Source organism: Epinephelus lanceolatus, chromosome 10, assembly GCF_041903045.1.
Source record: "Epinephelus lanceolatus isolate andai-2023 chromosome 10, ASM4190304v1, whole genome shotgun sequence".
Classification (NCBI taxonomy): domain Eukaryota; kingdom Metazoa; phylum Chordata; class Actinopteri; order Perciformes; family Serranidae; genus Epinephelus; species Epinephelus lanceolatus.
In genome coordinates this window covers 5,166,932-5,186,325 of record NC_135743.1, presented here as the reverse complement: position 1 = coordinate 5,186,325, position 19,394 = coordinate 5,166,932, and the positions used below count along the sequence as shown (strand labels likewise).

At 38.8% G+C, this 19,394-nt stretch overlaps 2 protein-coding genes across 2 annotated transcripts; both read right to left on the bottom strand.

Moving 5' to 3' along the window:
* Positions 1-1,193: 1,193 nt before the first annotated feature.
* Positions 1,194-2,755, bottom strand: LOC117265242 (killer cell lectin-like receptor subfamily B member 1B allele C). The gene is made up of 5 exons (XM_033639622.2): positions 2,622-2,755; positions 2,023-2,178; positions 1,763-1,917; positions 1,510-1,616; positions 1,194-1,433 (listed from the first exon to the last, which is right to left on the bottom strand). The coding sequence occupies exons 1-5, from the start codon at positions 2,638-2,640 to the stop codon at positions 1,313-1,315; spliced, it is 558 nt and encodes a 185-aa protein (XP_033495513.2). The 5' UTR covers positions 2,641-2,755; the 3' UTR covers positions 1,194-1,312.
* Positions 2,756-5,006: 2,251 nt separating this feature from the next.
* Positions 5,007-14,839, bottom strand: LOC117266057 (C-type lectin domain family 10 member A-like). The gene is made up of 7 exons (XM_078171192.1): positions 14,726-14,839; positions 11,549-11,596; positions 11,252-11,341; positions 10,316-10,696; positions 10,064-10,218; positions 7,942-8,054; positions 5,007-7,865 (listed from the first exon to the last, which is right to left on the bottom strand). Exons 1-7 carry the CDS (start codon positions 14,829-14,831, stop codon positions 7,742-7,744), a joined length of 1,017 nt encoding a protein of 338 aa, XP_078027318.1. The 5' UTR covers positions 14,832-14,839; the 3' UTR covers positions 5,007-7,741.
* Between the last annotated feature and the right edge of the window lie 4,555 nt (positions 14,840-19,394).

Here is a 19,394-nt window from a genome sequence, read left to right as displayed (position 1 = left end):
TTTTTCATGTAATTTGTGTAAGAAACAATAATGCCTTATTTTCTGTTACTTATCCGTTCATAGTTTTTTTTTAGTTTTTTATTTCACACAAGAAAAGTGTACAGAAGAAGTCAGGGAACAAATGTACAAAGACAAGAGATAGAATTTAGCAGCAATGAAAAAAAAGAACAATAGAGGTAAGGGACTGTTCTTTACTAATCAGAGGAGGGGGTGGCTGTGGTGTGACTTCATTTCTTATTTTATTTTATTTTATACACAGTTCCAGATGTTTTTCTTGAGCTTCCCTGAGTGACTGGCAGACAATGCATGACTCTTCCTCCACCATTATGAAACTTGGGCCTCCTATTTGATGTTAGAAAGTTAAAAATGGTGTCTTCATTTATAGCCTAATATTAACTTTGTACTTCTAGCAATTGCATTTAAGCTTCAAAAATCATAACACTTATGATCATTTGTACATCAAAATGTGTAAGTATCATAAACGTTTGTTTGCGCCAGAGCTTATTTTCTGCAATAACCCAAAATCCAATGGAAAAATCCCAATGGCTTTTTAAGAGGAAACCGGAGCAATGTTAATTTCCCTGTTAGCCAACAGAAAAAACATCATCCCTGCACCACTCCAGACTGGACCAAATTCAAAAACTGTTGTCTCCATTAGTCCGTTAGATATAAAAACATGGAAGATCCAAGTCCAGGCTGTGTTTTCCTTAACTTATGAGCAATGTATATCTACATACGGAGTGGGTGCTTGTTTATGAAAGTCACCATGTTGCACCTCCATGTTTCTACAGTAACTCAGAACAGACAAACCAATTCCAAATGAGGCCATTTGCGTTTTCACATTGGCCACCGAGGTAAGAGGCTCACCTGCAACGTGCAGCACCACAGAAACTGATTTGTAGCGTGAAACTGCTTTATTCATGGTTGAAATCACACGGTCAGATTTGTTCTGGAGAGGAAGAGGCCTCTGCAGAAAATTCAGCTCCCGATAAAAACTTCCTGAACAATAAACACTGAGGGAATTATGGCTGGCAGAAGTTTGTAGCTAGCAACCTGCAAAACACTGCTAGATGCCACCAAATCCCTCAAAATCTTACACACTTCACTAAACAGAGCTCTGTCACACTGTGTTGCAAACAAGTCACGCAGCGCCCCCTCTTGTAACCTCAAAAGGTTACATGACTGAAGGGAAACAGGAAACTACAAAACATTTCATCACTGCATGTCTAAAAAAGATGCACACACAAAGCTTTGAAAAGCTCATATTACCATACAGAGTATCTGGTAACTTTCTAAAGTATGACTGCAGTGTTTAAACAGATAAAGCCTTCTTTTTGCAGAGCCATCGTCTTCTGCTGTCACAGCTCACTGACAGCAGGTTGGTCCAGACAGAAACAGCACATTGACCGTCAGTAGCAGCTACTATCCAGGAGCTGAGGAAAGAACATGATGTTTAGATCAGTTCTGATAGATTTTCTGATTTAAAGTGTAAACAAATGTGTATTTTACCTTTCAGTGAGATCACTTCCATTGATCCACCTCCATATGCCATCTTCAACTCTCAGACCAACCCAGTATCCATCGATTGCTGGAGAGCTGTAATGACTGATTAAGTCCTGACAACAGAGAGAGAGTTATCAGATATTTAACATTATACTTAAATAAACACACTTCGATCACAGAGTCACAGCGTGTTTTGACTGAACGAAATTACATTTTCATGTCATAACTGTCATAAAAATCCTCACAGTTTACTTCTTACCATTTCTGCTTCATCATCCAAAACAACTAAATCGGAATTCTTTCCTCTGCAGTCTTCCTGAGCTTCTTCCCATGTTTTCCACGCAGCGGCATTAATCTCATGGCAGTTTGGCTGTGTGTGTACCCAGCCCTTCTCACAAGCTTTACACTGTCTCTCTGAAAAAACAGACACCAACCAATAAACAACATTACTGCACTGTTATATTCCTTATCATTATTATCATTACTGGTTTAGACCTAATCAAGGGGTTCTGAACATACTGTTATTTTCTCTGGGGCAGTAGGCATCAATGGTCCACTGCGCTGGGCTGACGTATGTCATTTCTTGTATTTGTGCTGTTAAGTTGTTCCTCAGAAACTTCAGTTGCTGGATCTCTGTAGTCAGCTTGGCATCGTTGTCAGAAATGACAGTGGTAACTGCAGTGACAGATAGAGGTTTTTTGGTTTCAGACTTCGATTCAGACAAGTTTGTTCATAAAAATCCAACAAAATGCACACAACTCGTGATCAAACTTTGAAGACTGGGTGCTGGATCCTTAATTAAAGTCATAAGAAAATTAAAAACAAGGAAAGCACTCCAATATGACTTTTTATTTTGCCACAGGCGTAAGAAAGGCTTTGAGTTTATAGGTAATTAAACATCGGAGTGCACAAAAATGACGTGGGGTGTTCACCAAGGCTCCATTCTGGGACCTCTTCGGTTTAACATTTATATGCTTCCAGTGACTCAGATGATGGAAAATAACAAAGTACTACCTTTCTTCTGTTACCACTTTGGCTGCACTGAGTGAAACCATGCTGCTTTTATTAAATCAAATATTTATCCATTAAATACTGACATTCACATAGAAGGTACTCACAGTAGATACGAAGGCCCATGATGACCAACAGTATGAGCCAACACACTGCTATCGGTGGAAAAGACTGAGTGAAGAAGAGACACCTCTGGTCTGAGAGAAAAACAACTATTCAGCTGAATCAATGATGCTGATTTAACACAGTCAAAGGTGCTTTGAATACATTTTCAGTACAATACAAAAGGAGCTGAGCTTTTACATTTCCACCCTTCATCACTATCACATTTATAGAAAATTTATATCCTGATTGACAAATTAATCTCATGCTTAACAAAAGAAAACATGTGAAATGTGTTCATGATGCACCTGGAGGAGCTGCCACATCAACATAGACAGGTTTTTCTTTGATTTCCCCTGAAAGATAAACAGATCAAACATAGATGTTTGTATATGTTGGGCACACTGGAGGAACCCTGAAACAAAATATGGATTTATAATGAACTCCAACATTGTAAATAAGTAAATGACAGTCCTGCAGAGCATCAGAAGCAACAATCAACAGTGTACTGCCCCACAGAAAGATGAGAACCTTGAAGTAACATTCAACCTCTGTTTATCTGTTAAACAGATCTGTTATAAAACAAAACCAGCTGAGCTTTTAAATGTTTTACATTTTCAACCTTCATCAATATCACGTTTATATATCATCACCACTGATAAATAAATCTCACGCTTAGTATTTTGAAATCATATAATAAAATGTATTTTGTTCATGATGCACCTGGAGGAGCTGCCACATTAACATAGTCAGCGTCTTCTTTAACTTCCTCTGAAAGAGAAACATATTAAACACAAATGGTTATATATCTAAATTAAATATAAATATAATCAATTTTAATATTCTGTGTTTGGTTTAAAGAAAAGATAGAGTACAGTGTCATTCATTCAGTCACTTTCTGTAACCGCTTATCCTGTTGGGAGTTCATTCACACCTACGGACAATTTAGAGTCACCAATTAACCTGCATGTCATTGGACTGTGGGAGGAAGCTGGAGCACCTGGAGGAAACCCACGCTGACACAGGGAGAACATGCAAACACCGCACAGAAGGGCCCCCCACCCTGGGTTGAACCAGGAACTCTCTTGATGTGAGGCAACAACGCTAACCACCGCAGCACTGTGCTGTGAACAGTGCACCAATTTTAAATCTGACAGAAAGAGTATGTTCTTAGCTCTGTTAAGAATTTTTGTCGAAGCTAATGCTGATTAATTGTGATGATTTTAACACACACACACACACACTTTGCAACATCTCTGCAACAACATTTTAATCACATCTTTCTGCTTGAAACCAATTAGATAAACTGAAATGTGACTTTTTATAAAACAATATTTGCTTTATCCATGATGAGTGATTGATCGGTCAACAGCTTCTTCCTTAATTTTCTCTGAGAAAAAAAATGCAGATCAAACATAGATGTTGAAATTAAATCTTATCATTCCCAGTGTGTCGAGCAGAGAGGAAACATCAGAATGCAAAACGTGAAATATAAAATAAATTTCGGCATTTTAAAACCGTTTGGTGCTGGCATGTCATCAAGCATCAGAATCATCATAAATTACAAAAAAATATAGAAAACATTGTGATACAAAAAAAGATATAGGGGCCTATATAATGCCCCACATGCAAATACATAAACATTAGAATATTTTAAAGTACCAGTTTTATCCAGTGGTTTTCTGTTCATCCTGAACACCCTGAGCTGCCGTCCTGTATCTGCTCCGCTCTGATGCTCCTTAGTGGACTTCTGCTTTGAGGTGTGACTGTGTTGTTTTTCCAGTCTGCTTCTATCTCATCCTGTTCAATCATGTTGCAACTTCCTGAAAAAATGGTTTGTTAAACTTAACAGATACCTTTGATGATTGATACATAAGAGAATAATAATTTTATTCAATATAATAGACTAATGCATTAAATTGCTTCACTTAACTGTCATCTCTGTGTGTTAATGTTCCTTATATCAGCATGTAAATGTTTGTAATTATGATTAATGTTCACAGAGAATTCAGCCAGGTCAACACATTCTCACTCCCAGGACATCAAAACTGATTCTGTGTCACAACCCTTGTGGTCTCATAGTGATGCACAGTGACGTGGTTAAAAAACAGTCACGATTAAGTTTAACAAAACTACTTGAATGAATGAAAGAATGAATGACTTTATTTCAAGCAAAACATTAACAGATATGCTCAAAAAGGAGTAGAAGAAGTGTACACATATAATCCTAACTAAAGTTAATACATACTGCAGGTAAAACATACTTCAGGTACTGCATACTACATGTTCTGTCTACTACATGTGCCACATGTACTGCATACTATGTATGCACGATACTGTGTGTATTTACAATATGTTACAGTATGTATTTCACATCAATGATCCAAACAGCAGCAACAGTAGTAGTATTTGTAGCAGTGATATACTATTAGTAGAATACTACTACTTCTAGCAGTAGTTGTGCACAAGTACTAATTAACCAATGGGACACAGGTGAGTTAGAAAACAGGCAGCAAAACACACAAAAGCAGGAAGTAAACCAAAGCATGACACATGAGGAGAGTGACTGTCAGAGTAAAACAGGAAACAAACCACAAAAAAACACACACACAAAAAACCCTTGGAACCATGACACAGTTAAACATACAGGACATACAGGAAGGTGTTCGACTTTGAGCAACTGTCATTGTGCAACACTTAAGTTAAAAGAAAATTTTTTTTAGAAAATGAAACCCTAACACTTCATTACATCAATAGATATCGACACACTGCCTTTGCATCATTTCAAATGTTCATATTTCTCCACACGTCCATAATTTCCCTGTCCTGCATGTAAACAAACCATCCGACCTGATGCCAAAATTGAGGCGAACTCCTGGCCTCTCCATCACCGATACAATACGATACAATACAATACGATGCAATACGATGCAATACGATTTTTATTATCAACGATGGGAAATTGGTGTGTCACGATTTATGAAGTGAGTAACAGTATTTTGAAAATCAGTTTGAAAATGTAACATTAACCAGAGCTGAAGATCTGATTTGACTAAAACATTAATTTCTCTAGGCTACTGTATAGTAGGAGTGTAACGATACATCAATCCACATCGATACATCGATTCATTGATTAACGATCCGATTATATTGATGCAAAATGAAAACACTGATCCATACTGTCATCTTAAAGATACACATTTATTTTGAAATTCACATAGCACGTCTGTGTCACCATTTCTGGGCAAGCACACCTCCGATCAAACAACAAACAGAGCTCAGAAATAAAATGGTCAAATCATATTCTAGTTGTTTTTATGAGCTGATGTAAATGATTGTGTTAGATGGGCATATGATATTGCGTCATATCGATTGCAGGCTCCTGAATCGAATCGAATCAAAATCGTATCGTGATATTCCTTGTCTGAGCCTCTCTGAACAGACTCTGTCAGTGAACTCTGTCTCTGTGTCAGAGGTCTGGATGCTGAAGTGTTTTCCTCCTTCTCCCTTCTTTTTGTTTGCAGCTCTAACTTCTCTTCCTCATGTTTTTTAATTCTTTCATTAATCAATCACTGCTGTTATGTGTTGGATAGAACTAGTCAGGCTCGGACATACTATTCGCATTGAATGTCCACAGATAGCTACGGTCTAGTGATGTGACGTTCGTGAACGAGCTGAGTCGTTGAACCGGCTCTTTGAAGTGAACGAGTGAATCGGCTCTTCAGGGTGAACGAGTCAGTTCCTAATTCACGTTTGTTGATGACCCCCCCTCGGTGAGAAACGAACGGTAGGAAGTTAACCCGCTATCCGCTAACACTTGCTTGTATTGACAGGCTTGCTGTTTATAAAGGGCGTTGCTATGGCTACACCAAATTTTATATGTGCAGAGTCTAATCTGGGTCCACGTTACAATATCCAGATCACGTAATGTGATAAATCGGCAATGCGATTTATCACACCCCTCCTCCACACACACACACAGCAAAAAAACAAACAAAAAAAAAACAACGGACCAATGAACTGCATCTTTGAACCAGCTCTTCAAAGTGAAGGAGAGCCAAAGAACCGGCTCTTCAAAGTGAACGAGAAATCCCATCACTACTACGGACACACGAATGCACATATAGTTTACCATCCTCCTACTGCTGACATCAGGTGAAAACAAAACTAAGAAGACGCTGCTGGATCTTGAGTAAACTGATTGAGTGCAGACAACATAAAAGCAGTGGAAAAGCAACGAGTACATGCACTAGATGTGTTCATAACAACAAGACAATGTTTGCACAGACAATTTTACTCTTGAAATACAAGTATGTACAACGTGGAAGAGAGAAACAAATCCCTTTTTTTGGTATTGATCCTATTGACGTTAGGATTAATCTTCAAGATGAAAATGTGGTATCGAGAGTATAGATGTTTTAGGATTGATCTGCCCATCCCTAGTTACAGCTAATGCTAACTAGCTCTCCTCCTAACGATTTTAACACAGATTTGTTGTTCACAATGTAGCAATAACAGGGTAACAGTGGTGAGTTCACTGCATCCTTTCATCCTGACGGCGACCCAGGGACGATCGAAGATCTCTGTTCATCCCAAACACATTCTCTACTGTCCCCAGGAAAACAAGACGCAGGCAGCTACCAGTCATCCCATCATACAACAGTGAGGTCTCAGAGCCCATTTGTCAATCAGTCATTGTATTCGTCCTGTACAAATACTCAGGTATACAGAGTATACCCACCTCTTTTTTATCCTACAAATTTGCACCCCACGAATGACATTTATGTCATTAATGTAGAGTTATGAAAATAACATAAAGTTATGGGGGTTAGGTTTAGACAGTAAAAGTTACTGAGGTTAGGTTTTACGAAAATAAACATGGTGAGGACATACCTTAGAGTTCACACAAAGTTTCACGGATTCAAACACAAGTTTCAGGCGAAAGTCAATTTTTTGAGACCCATCCTTTTTTACCCCAACCAACTTTGGGTGCATTGCTTTTCGTAGGAAAACATATGGAACATTTGTGAGAAAAGCCTGCATAAACACACACAGAGCACATACACACATTTGATATCTATAAGCCAGTTGATAGATGTAAAATGTAAAAGTATGACTGTGGGGTTTAAAGAGATAAAGCCTTTTTTTTGCAGATCCATTTGTGGCTGTTACCACAGCTCACTGATTTCCACCCATTGCTCTGTACAGAAATTGCACAGTGACCTTCAGTTGGAGCTTCTATCCAGGAGCTGAGGGACAAAAACGATGCTTAGATCAGGGCTGATAGATTTTATGATTCAAAGTGTTTAGGAATGTGTCTCTTACCTATAAGTCATGTAACTTCCATCCACCCACTTCCATCGCCCATCTACAGCTCTCAGGCCAATCCAGTATCCATCAGGTCCAAAACTGTTGAAACTGTAATCACTGATGAAGTTCTGAGAAGAGAAAGATGGGTATCAGATATTCAACATTACAATTAAATTGAAAAAACAGAACCATATTCCTGATTCAGTCTGGGAGGCAGACACCATCTCCATATTTACGACTGTGTCATCAACAACAATCAACCACATGAAAACATTGACCTCTCCATTAGTTTTTATATGACATACACTTTTAGTAATGAGTGGATCTTTAGGCGTTTATGTATACTAGTCCATACCCACTGGTAGCTTTGTCACCTTCTACCTATGCCAATCCTCAGTGCCTATGTGCAGTTTCACATAGATTGACCACGTCAGTGAGTAGAATGACTGACAGAATGACACACTGACAGTCACCGTGATTATGTACAGCATACCATACCATGACTTAGTCATACCAAACATTAGAAAACACCCCCAACATTGGGCCACAGGGGGAGCCACAGTGATCGGTCACATTTTAGCCATTTTGAAGCATTTTTCTGTTGTTATAGCGCCACCCAGTTGCCAATTAGAGTTAAATTTCTCCAGTCACCTTGAGGCGTCCTGTTCTACATATCTACCAAGTTTAGTAAAAATCCATATGGCGGTTAGGCCTAGATAAGAAATGAGCTCTCTAGCGCCCCCATTTTGTTTGATGGGGTCAATAATGGAGGGGTCCCCTCAGATTATGTGTGGTCATATGCCTACAAAGTTGCGTGGTGATGGGTGAAACCCTTGAGATGTTATACACCTTTATGTGATGAGCCACGCCCTCCGCAATATTCATTGCCTTATAGAAGCTCAGTTTTAGTAAGTTTTCCAACTTTTGCCAAGAGGGAACTTTAGATATTGGTCCCTAGATTATGTTTACCCAGTTTCATGCAGATCGCTCAAACTTCCTAGAAAGAGATCCATTTGAAGTGAAGTGTGAAAATTCAAAATGGCGGAAAATCTATATAAGCGGAAGTTATGGGTTCTTGAGGCAAATGTGTTCCTCATGAGGAGAGGCATCTCTGTGCAGAGTTTCATGTCTCTACGACATACTGGGCATGAGATATGCCCATTCAAAGTTTGCAATTTCAATCTGTTGCTATAGCGCCCCCCTTTGGCCAATTGATGTAATATTGCTTCATTCACATCCTCCCATGACCCTCTACCACTGTGCCAAATTTCACATGGATTGACCAAGTCAGTGAGGAGAAAAACGTGGAACAGACACACAGACAGAGTTTTCGTCATTATATAGTAAGGTTAATTTCGACCGAGTTATGTGAACTGCATATATTCTAATCCTCACTTGAAGAAATAAAAAAGGGTTGCGGAGTGTCGTTCCTGTGGGCTACAGCAACACTAAACCCCTGAGCTTGCCTGAGAAGGACTAAATGCCCAAACCAGCTATTTTTAAATATCCCATGGAGAGAGACTCTCACTGCAGCCTGTTCTATTTTGTTCTGAAAATGTCGGCATGCAGCCTCGTTCTGTGGACGATAAACCAGGTGCAGACTGATAAAGGAGGAAATAAAGTGGCACATTTAAGAGGACTGTTTGCATTGGAAATGTCTTCCTGTCTGAAAGGTTACTTTTGGTTACGAAGGTACAATACCAAAAGTGTTTGGTGGAAACGGGCTTAAGATTCTGAAAAGTTGGTTCTTCTTTATTTGATAATATTCACGTCCTGTTACTGCATGTCTCTAACTCAGCTTCTTCTCTGGAGCTTTTTCTCTGTCTCATGGGTTCCCTCAAATCGTGGCTACGCCTGGATTGTGGGTCCTGGTTATGCTGCTGCGGTGGTCCTGCCTGATGCCTCCTACTACTGCTGTTGTTATTATAAGTCATACTTCTACTGTTATTATACACATATGATTACTATTGTCACATCACATACTATCATATATTAATATATACTTATATATACTACCAAAATACTGTTACTGTACCATTATTATATTATTTCTAAAATTAATGCTGTTGTAGCTATTGTCTTTAGCGTCTGCCCTGCATCTCTCTCTGTCTGAAAATTCCAGAAGTTTCCTTCTTACCCTCTCCTGTTGATTATATACGACAGCCAACTCTGAACCCTTCCCTCTGCAGTTTTCTTGAGCTTCTTCCCAGGTTTTCCATTCACGATCATTAATGGCATAGCAGCTTGGCTGTCTGTGTATCCAGCCAACCGGACAAGCTGCACACTGTCTCTCTGAAACAACAGAGACTAACCAATGAACAACATTACTGCATTGTAATATTATTACTGATGATTATCTTTGGACCTAAATAACTGGTTCTGAACTTACCGTTATTTCTTATGGGGCAGTAAGCATCAATGCTCCACTGAGCTCGAGTCACATTGAGCTCGTTCCAGTTGTTTTGTAAGACAGAAATGGCTTGTGTCAGATTGTTATAGGTCCTCCTCAAGTCGTCATTGTCTGAGCTGAGTTTGTTGTTCAGGCTCGTCAGGTTGTGAATGGCAGCCAGTAGAGTCAAACTGCCTGCTGACAGATTCAGATACTGCATCATTGACTTCAGTTCCTTGTTTTGTGTTGTCAGGTTCAGGAGTTCTTCCATCAGGTTTGTGATCTTGTTTTCTAAGACAGTATAGTTTTGTGTCATCAGTGTCTTCAGCTCCTGGTTTTCAGCAGTCAGCTGTGTGTTGTTTTCAGAAATGACAGCAGTAACTACAGAGACAGACAGAGGAAGGAGTTGGGCTGTGAGACTTGTGTCTCTGAAAAGTGTTTTACATGATCATAAAGACATTAAAGGATGGATTCACATTACAAATCTATCTTTAAACACAGTCAGGTGCCCATATGAACACTGAAACTGGGGTTTTGCCCTGATCATTCCTTCTGTTTATACTGGTGAATAGGAGCCCTTTCCACAGTCCTCATTCAGCCCATCCTCTGAGAGAAAATGTTGACATTACATTTCTGCAAACCATAAATACATCACATTTGCACATTTCATACATATCATATCAACACTTCTAAAGTGACATAGTATATACTGGGAGGTGGAGGTGATGGTGGATGATACAACATTCGACAAAAGCGGTTGCTGTGTTTCCAGGAGCTTTTTAGCGTGTTTTGTAGCAACCCACTGACAGGGATACTTACTGCCACGGAAAGCACTTGAGTGTTTCCTGAGAAATTTCCTGACAAACCTGCCCTTAAAATAAGAACCAACAACACCAAGCTTTGAGTTGAAGTGACATTCACATACAAGGTACTCACAGTAGATACGAAGGCCCATGATGACCAACAGTATGAGCCAACACACTGCTATCAGTGGAAAAGACTGAGTGAAGAAGAGACACCTCTGGTCTGAGAGAAAAATTCAGCTGAATCAATGATGTTGATTTATCAGAGTCAAAGGTGTTTTGAATACATTTTAAGTACAATACAAACAGATCTGAGCTTTTACATTTCCAACCTTCATCACTATCACATTTATAGAACATTTATATCCTGATTGACAAATTAATCTCATGCTTAACAATAGAAAATGTGTGAAATGTGTTCATGATGCACCTGGAGGAGCTGCCACATCAGCATAGACAGGTTCTTCTTTGATTTCCCCTGAAAGATAAACAGATCAAACACAGATGTTTGTATATGTTGAGCACACTGGAGGAACCCTGAAACAAAAGATGGATTTATAATGAACTCCAACATTGTAAATAAGTAAATGACAGTCATGCAGAGCATCAGAAGCAACAATCAGCAATGTACTGCCACACAGAAAGATGAGAACCTTGAAGTAACATTCAGCCTCTGTTTATCTGTTGGTTTTGCTCTGAGTCCCAGATAAAAAATCTGAAGCGTAACTAGAAACCACACACAGTAAGGTGTCACCTGGTTTTTACTTCTGCTTTAAAGCTGTGACAGAGTTGTCGTTTGGTTTGTGGCTAATGATGATTAGCTGTGATGGTTTTACCCACAATGTTTGTCTGCAGCATGTCATCACAATCAGATCTCTCTCTGCTGAGTCCTTCAGATCAGTAGTTTCCAAACTTTCTCTTCAAGGAACACTTTTTCTAGTATCGTGTACACTAACGACCCCTGACTGAGTAACTAATTAGGGGCCGGGCAGCCTAAGCTGCCAGGACCCTATTGTTTTGCTGCATGTTCTTCTTCTTCTTCTTCTTCTTCTTCTTCCGAGGAAATCATACTTCCCATGCGCAAAAAATCACAAAACTTTGCACAAAGGTCCAGTCTCACGCCAGATATCCTCAGCTGCAAAACAGGCCAATAGTCCTGATGGTGGCGCTACAGCAAGCGTCTAAAGTTCAAAATCTTGAAAATTCATAACAAATCAACCATACGTGCTACAACTTCACAACTTTCATCAAACTGTAGCCCCAATACTGAAGAAACTTTGGTACATTTAAACCTATTAAAAATTATGAAGTTCATCACTCTGTTTTTTTTTCAAAAACTGTAAAATTTCTTAAACCTATCTCCTCCCACAATTTTTGCTCAATTGACACCAAACTTGCTACAGAGCATCTTCAGACTGTCCTACAAAAACGATCCACACAGATTTTTGATTTATCGAAAATTGAGCCTACAGTGCATCAAAATGTTTGACTGTAAATGGTACTGTAAACATATACATGCAAATTCTTGCTAAATACATTTTCAATGTTCATTAAAATAAATGACAAAATTTTGGAGTCATGGTAGATGATATGTGGCAAATTTCAGAATTTCATCTCAAAAACTAAATTTTTTTTTACAGCATTTTGAATTTCGCTCTCATGTGAACAATTGGAGTCAATGTAAAAATGGCAACTTTAAACATCAGTTTTTATGGGTGAGCCAATAAATCATTGTTAAAAACAAATATCCAACATCTCCATGCTGTCTAGATGCAATAGGCTATGTGTATTTTTGTTTTTTTGTCTTAACTGAATTTTTGACAGCTGTTTGAAATCTGCCTTTACACACTAACAGCTGCTGTCTTGCACACAGGTGACTGGCTTAGTCAGTTTGTGAAGCTACATGTGATGTTTCTGTTTGCCAGTTAGCTCAGTGAGATAGAGGATGGTTCTTGGTGTTGAAGATTCTGAGTTCAAGCCTCAGCTTGTGCAACATTTCCATATGAGAAAACTACCCAAACTTTTCATAAAGGTTTGAATTTTGCATCAGAGATGAATTTTCTTAGGAACCTTTTATACAATGTTCTGTCTGTATTACATTTTTCTTTTTAAATAATCACACATACTGAATATTTTCTCTTTCTTTTGTCAGCGTGTTCTTCTCCCTGACACTTAGTGATTGTTCCTTTAGCTCTTTGGTTGTTTTAACTGTGTTCTTTTCTAATGCAGGATGAGGCTGTTTATCATGTGCTTCTCCTGTGAGTTTTGTTTAAGCTTTTATCGTAAATAATATTCTGAAATTTATAAAACAAAAGTTTTCTTCATAGCATATGATAGGTGTTTTGTCCCCGGTTCTCTTGACCAGAGGTTTAAACGATGGATTCCAAGTGGAATAACAGCAATATGTACAGTAATAAAAAACGGTAATTTTATGAGTTTTCAGGAGATTAAACAAAAATATAAACTAAGTAACCAAGACCTTTTCAGATATCTGCAAATAAGGGATTTTTTTTTTTTTTTTACAAAGAAACAAAACAATGTAAATTTGGATAAAAATGGAATAATCAGGACCTCCTCAGAATCTACAAGTCAAAGAAATATAGAGTAATATCTACAATATATGGTCACCTAATGGAGAGAAAAGGGAATACAACCTCATATGTAAAACTGAAATGGGAGCGGGAACTGGGTGTAATTATTTCTGATGATGAATGGTCACATATTTGGAGAACACAACAGTCAGCTACATCATCACGTGTGTGGAGATTATATTGTTGGAAGAATTTAATAAGATTCTTTATCACACCCAAAATTAGGAGCAAATACTCATCTGTATTACAGCCATGTTGGAGAAAATGTGAGGCTATAAATGTAGATCATTCTCATGTTTTTTGGCTTTGCCCTAATATTATAAAATTTTGGGAAGATGTTCACCTTGTTATTGTCAGAATTCTGGGCTATGATGTATCTAAGTCATGTATGTTTGTGTGTTTTGGCAATATGACAGGGAATGTTGTGTTAAAAGAGGGCAAATATTTACTGAAAATCTTGTTAGCAGCTTGTAAAAAAACAATCACGAGAAAGTGGTATAAGCCAGATCCACCAACACAAGATGACTGGTTGAAAACTGTGAACGAAATATATGTTATGGAACATTTGACTCATAAGATAAGGACTCAAGAAGATCAATGCCGAGAAAAATGAGAGAAATGGACGATCTACTCACCAACGACAGGATGTAGAGACATGGCAATCCAACATGTTCTTATTGTAATGTTTGTGTTTATTTGTCTCCTCTTTTGGGAGATCTATGTTACGTTTCAAAAATGCAATAAAGAAAACGTATCCAAAAAAAAAAAGTTTTCTTCACAGAAACAAACGAGATGCAGAGATATGTTCCTACTGTTCATTTTTCACATACGTTTTCTTGCACTCTTTAAAATCAAGGAGGCCTCGCAACCGCTGAAGCTTTGGTGAGGTATCGGCAGTGTTTAAAACAAACTAAAGTCTGACTTTAAAAAATATTAGATTTTTCTGTAATACTTTAAGTTAAAGGTTTTTTTGTTTGTTTGTTTTTTTAGTGATGACACTGTGGTTTACAACATACCTGAGTGTCCTGCTGTTCTCCCCACAGTGCTGTTAGCAGGAGCAGCTCCTTCCTTGGTTTTCTCTGAGAAAAAAAAATACAGATTGATTTTGGCATTTAAAACCATTTGGTGCTGTGGTGTTGTCAAACATCAAATGCATCTGCAGAACACACAAAACTACAGACAACATGCAGGCGCATGAAAAGATACAGTAGATCATATCTTACATACAGAAACATAAGCAGAATATTTTAAGGTACCAGTTTTGTCCTGTGGTTTTCTGTTCATCCTGAAGTGTTTAAAATCCTGCTGCAGTTCTGTGTGAAGGCTGTTTGGAGGCCGTCTGCTCGCTCTGATACTCTTTCGTGAACCTCTGCTCTGAGGTTCAGGAACGGTTTCAACTTTTCACTTAACAATACTGTGTTGTACTGAAGGGAAGTATAGCTTACACTTCACTTTATTGTCAGCAAGCAGCAAGAACTACACCCCTAATATACGTAGATGTTAACACGGATATGTTGCATTAATATAATCTGTTCATTTAAAGGTATTCACTCCAGTTTTTATCCAGTTTGTTTCGTCCCAGCTTGAGTCCTTTTACATGAGATAGAGCCAGAGGCAACTGTGAAGGTCTTATTGATCTGTCTCATGAGCTGAGTGTGGGGTCCCTTTCTCCCCTGCATGAGCATGTAGTCTAAAATAAATTATGAAGATGCTAAATGATATAATAAAGAAATATATGAACTGTGCACATGAAATAATCTAATGGACAAAGAGCCAATAAACACGGGATGACTGATCTTTCTGATGTGTGATGTAGTGTTGGAGTGCATGGAGTCATCAACTTGTCATTGCTCATATTGCTGACTTCCTGTCTGTCAGTCTCCAACACTACTTATCACTACGTATCACTAATGTGAGCCGTGATTAAATATGCAGCACTGAAGTCTCTCTCATCACACTGACATTTCAGAGCAGGTGAGGGAAGTGGGAACAGGTGTGTAGATGGGTGGGGTGGTCAGGTGATGGAGAAAGGACGGACAGTCTGAGGACATCTGGTGGATGGATGGAAAATGGCAGCGAAGGAGAGGGACAGACAGACAGAGTGTGACAGCAGACTGTGTTTGCTGTCAATGAGTTTATGCTTCAAAAACATCATGCATTAAGAAAAATAACACACTGTTACACAAAAGATGAGATGTTAACAGTTACATTTTTTATATATAATCGAGGATCTCATCAGCAAAGAGAGAAACATTCATGTGTTTAAAGTAACAGAGTCTGTATGATGGCTGTAGGGAAATGAAAAAGTTTCCAGTGTACTAACTGATGTGCACTGTAGGTTTTTAGTTCTGCTTTGAAGTTGCACCATAGTTGTTGTTTGTGGTTTTATTGTCTGTCCCACGTGCACGGACTGAATTGGGAAAGAAATCTTTTAAGGTCTCTGCTCCCCTCACTTGGCACGGCCTGCAACATGTATTGAAACTGAGGGTTTTGGTCCATATGTCTGGTTTAAAGGTCTCATAAGTACAATAGTGAATGAATCGGTTGGTACTTGTCGATGCCTGTAGGTATTTAAATCATTTATATCTTAGTGAGTATCTCTTATGTTTGTGTTTTTTATGTCCTTGCTGTTCATTGTTGTGTTGTAATTTAACGCTGCCATCTTGGCCAGGTCTCCCTTGAAAAAGAGATCACTGATCTCAATGGGACTAACCTGGTTAAAAATGGGTTAAGTAAAAATAAAATTAAAAAAGAGCAGGCCGAAAAACAGGTTAGTACCACAGTAGAAAGCAGCCTGGAGGCCAGTGAAAATGTCACCATGGTTACCTCTTTTTATTTCTCATGCTGATTCAGCCTCTCTCTCAAACTCAGTGCTGACTAATTTTGAACGATGTGTTTCCATCAATGCCAATCAAAGTCGATAAATAGCCATGACTACTGCAGAGTCATTGTAACTTGAATGTTTTTTGTGCTGCGGACAAGGTGTTTAACTGTATTTCTATTCACCTTCACAGCTGAGTGAGACTCCCTTCATTAAAGTGTAGGGTTTAAATACAGTGGCAAGCTTTTGGACGAACTTCCCTCCCTGCAGCGGGAAAAAGGAACCGTCATGACTATTTGTAACCATGGAGACAAAGAAAACTTTGACCAGTGGCGTGCACAGACCTTTTGAAGGGCAGGGGTGAAAAGAAAAAAAAGGGCACATACGGCGCGTTCTCGCCACTGAAGAGGGCACTAAGTTCCACGTGTTTTCGAGGGCACTTTAGACATGTTTATATGTTATACAAATGGCACATTATATAGCCTTAAAACAGAGTAACTAGACAGACTACTCAAGTTAGTTTGTAGTTAGGATCAGCATCCACGAGAACTGTGTAGATTCAACGTTGGACTGTGAAGAACACACAGAGACATGGATGTATGAAGGAAATAAATCCCTGGGGGCGTCTGGGGGTCCCCCAGAAAATTTTCAATTAAGTAGATGCCATTTCCTGTATTCTAGTGCATTTTAACACCATATTAGCACCAGATAATCCAAACTGGTTCTGTGAGATATAGTTCTGGCTCAATATAGATCAAAAAAGGGCCCAACATAAAAGTCATTGCAACAGTAATGTTTTTACCATCCAAGAGGGGAGTTTATCATGTTTTAACCAGCCAAGAGGGCACTTTAGTGTGTTTTTTGGCTCCAAAGAGGGCACTTTATCGCGCATTTTGGCTCCCAGGAGGGCATTTTGGCTGCCAAGAGGTCACTTTAGTGTGTTTTTTGGCTCCAAAGAGGGCACTTTATCGCGCATTTTGACTCCCAGGAGGGCATTTTGGCTGCCAAGAGGTCACTTTAGTGTGTTTTTTGGCTCCAAAGAGGGCACTTTATCGCGCATTTTGGCTCCCAGGAGGGCATTTTGGCTGCCAAGTGGGCACTTTAGTGTGTTTTTTGGCTCCAAAGAGGGCACTTTATCACGCATTTTGGCTCCCAGGAGGGCATTTTGGCTGCCAAGAGGTCACTTTAGTGTGTTTTTTGGCTGCCAAGAGGGCACTTTAGCATGCATTTTGGCTCCCAAGAGGGCACTTTAGCGTGTGTTTTGGCTCCCAGGAGGGCACTTTAGCGTGCGTTTTTCAACAATTGGGCCACGAGGGGGGCAACCTTACACTTGATCTGTATGTGCTGCTACTGTTTACCTGAACTTCTGTATGTTATCCTTTAGAAATAAAACTTTGGTGGCATTTCTTTCTTTCTTTTTTGGAAACATCCTTTTTCACTCTGACATTTATGAGCTGCCTGGTTTTTGCAGCAGTTTCTGTAAATATACAACACTTTACAATAAAATAAATACAACTACCATTTTCTAGAGACTAAATATGTTTATATTTGATCTTAAATACAATTTAACATTAAGGTGTTAACATCTGTATGATGATATTGAATGTCTTATTTTAATGTGAGGGTAGTCACACAGAACTTCATTTGTATGGAGCGTCTTCCATGACAAACATAATTCGCCCCTGATCAGAAGGTGATTCAGGCCAGCTGTTGGATTATTTAATTAATAAGTCACTTGAGGATGCCGCTTAAAGTGGCAGACCCTCTGCGTGAACGTGGAAACAGAGTGGAAATGGGTAGGGAGAAGGTTCAGGTGTTGGTTTGGGAAAGGCCCAAACAAATTCACTTGACCTGCATGTTTGGACTGCATGTGGAAACCCATGTGGGAAGATGTGAACTCCACTGAAAGGCTCCAGTCACATTCAAAACCAGAACTCACACTGTAACATGACCTGAAAACAAAATCAGACCGTAACAGATTTCAACATGTTCAACCCGTTAATGTAACTCCACCAAATAACACTGAACATCTGACAAACATGAAATTCCTCTTTGTACAGTACACAATTGTGACTCCTCGCTAATAAATTGTCCTTCCTGCCCATCTCTGGAGCTCTGTTGGTGCAGATGTGAACATTGTGTGACTGATTAATGAGGTCAGATCCTCATCTGGATTAAACATGTTACAGTGTCCTGAATAAGGCTGTTCCTCCTGACTTCATTAAAGGTTAATGACATTTTCAGAAAAAAAAAAGACAATAAGAACAATGTGTGGCAACAAAACTTATTATAATGGTCTAAAATATGAATTTTCTTAACACCTTCAGCTGTACAAGTAAACATCGCATACATCAGAATACTCACAACAACAGACTCTAGATCATTGTCATGAACAAGTGAAGCAGTGCCCCCTGTTGGCCAGTCAGCGGCAACAATATGCAATGTCACACAGAAACAGGAAACTGAGCACTCCTGTTGGTCCCTGTCATCAGTCTGCTGATATACAAATTAAAATCAGTAAATCTCTAATAAAGCAGAAGAAAATAACAGTCAAACTTATTAATAATTAACAGTTTAGTGCCCCTTCAGGACAGTTACTGTATTTTCCTAAATGCTGTGTCAGTAGTCAGACACACATTATCTACAGAACCCAGTATCTAATTACACCTTTACATCTGAGTCTCTGCTTTTAGACACATGCACACAAACAGCTTTGAAAAATAATTCACTTTGATTTGTTTCCTGTTAAAAAAAATTTAATTCTTTTATATGTAATTTGTATGTTTGGAAAACAAAAATTGAAAACTGTGAAGTAGAAGTCTTCATAGAGCACCAAGTGACCTTCTGAAGTATCACAGCAGTGA

Coding starts and splice junctions, on each gene's coding strand:
- LOC117265242 (XM_033639622.2), bottom strand. Junction 1,617..1,762: donor TGGATGATGAAGCAGAAATG/GTAAGAAGTAAA, acceptor CTCTGTTGTCAG/GACTTAATCAGTCATTACAG. Junction 1,434..1,509: donor GGAAGTGATCTCACTGAAAG/GTAAAATACACA, acceptor TTCTTTCCTCAG/CTCCTGGATAGTAGCTGCTA.
- LOC117266057 (XM_078171192.1), bottom strand. CDS start 14,831: ATGGTTTTAAATGCCAAAATCAATCTGTATTTTTTTTTCTCAGAGAAA. Junction 10,697..11,251: donor CATGGGCCTTCGTATCTACT/GTGAGTACCTTG, acceptor CTGTCTCTGTAG/TTACTGCTGTCATTTCTGAA. Junction 10,219..10,315: donor CTGCCCCATAAGAAATAACG/GTAAGTTCAGAA, acceptor CTGTTGTTTCAG/AGAGACAGTGTGCAGCTTGT.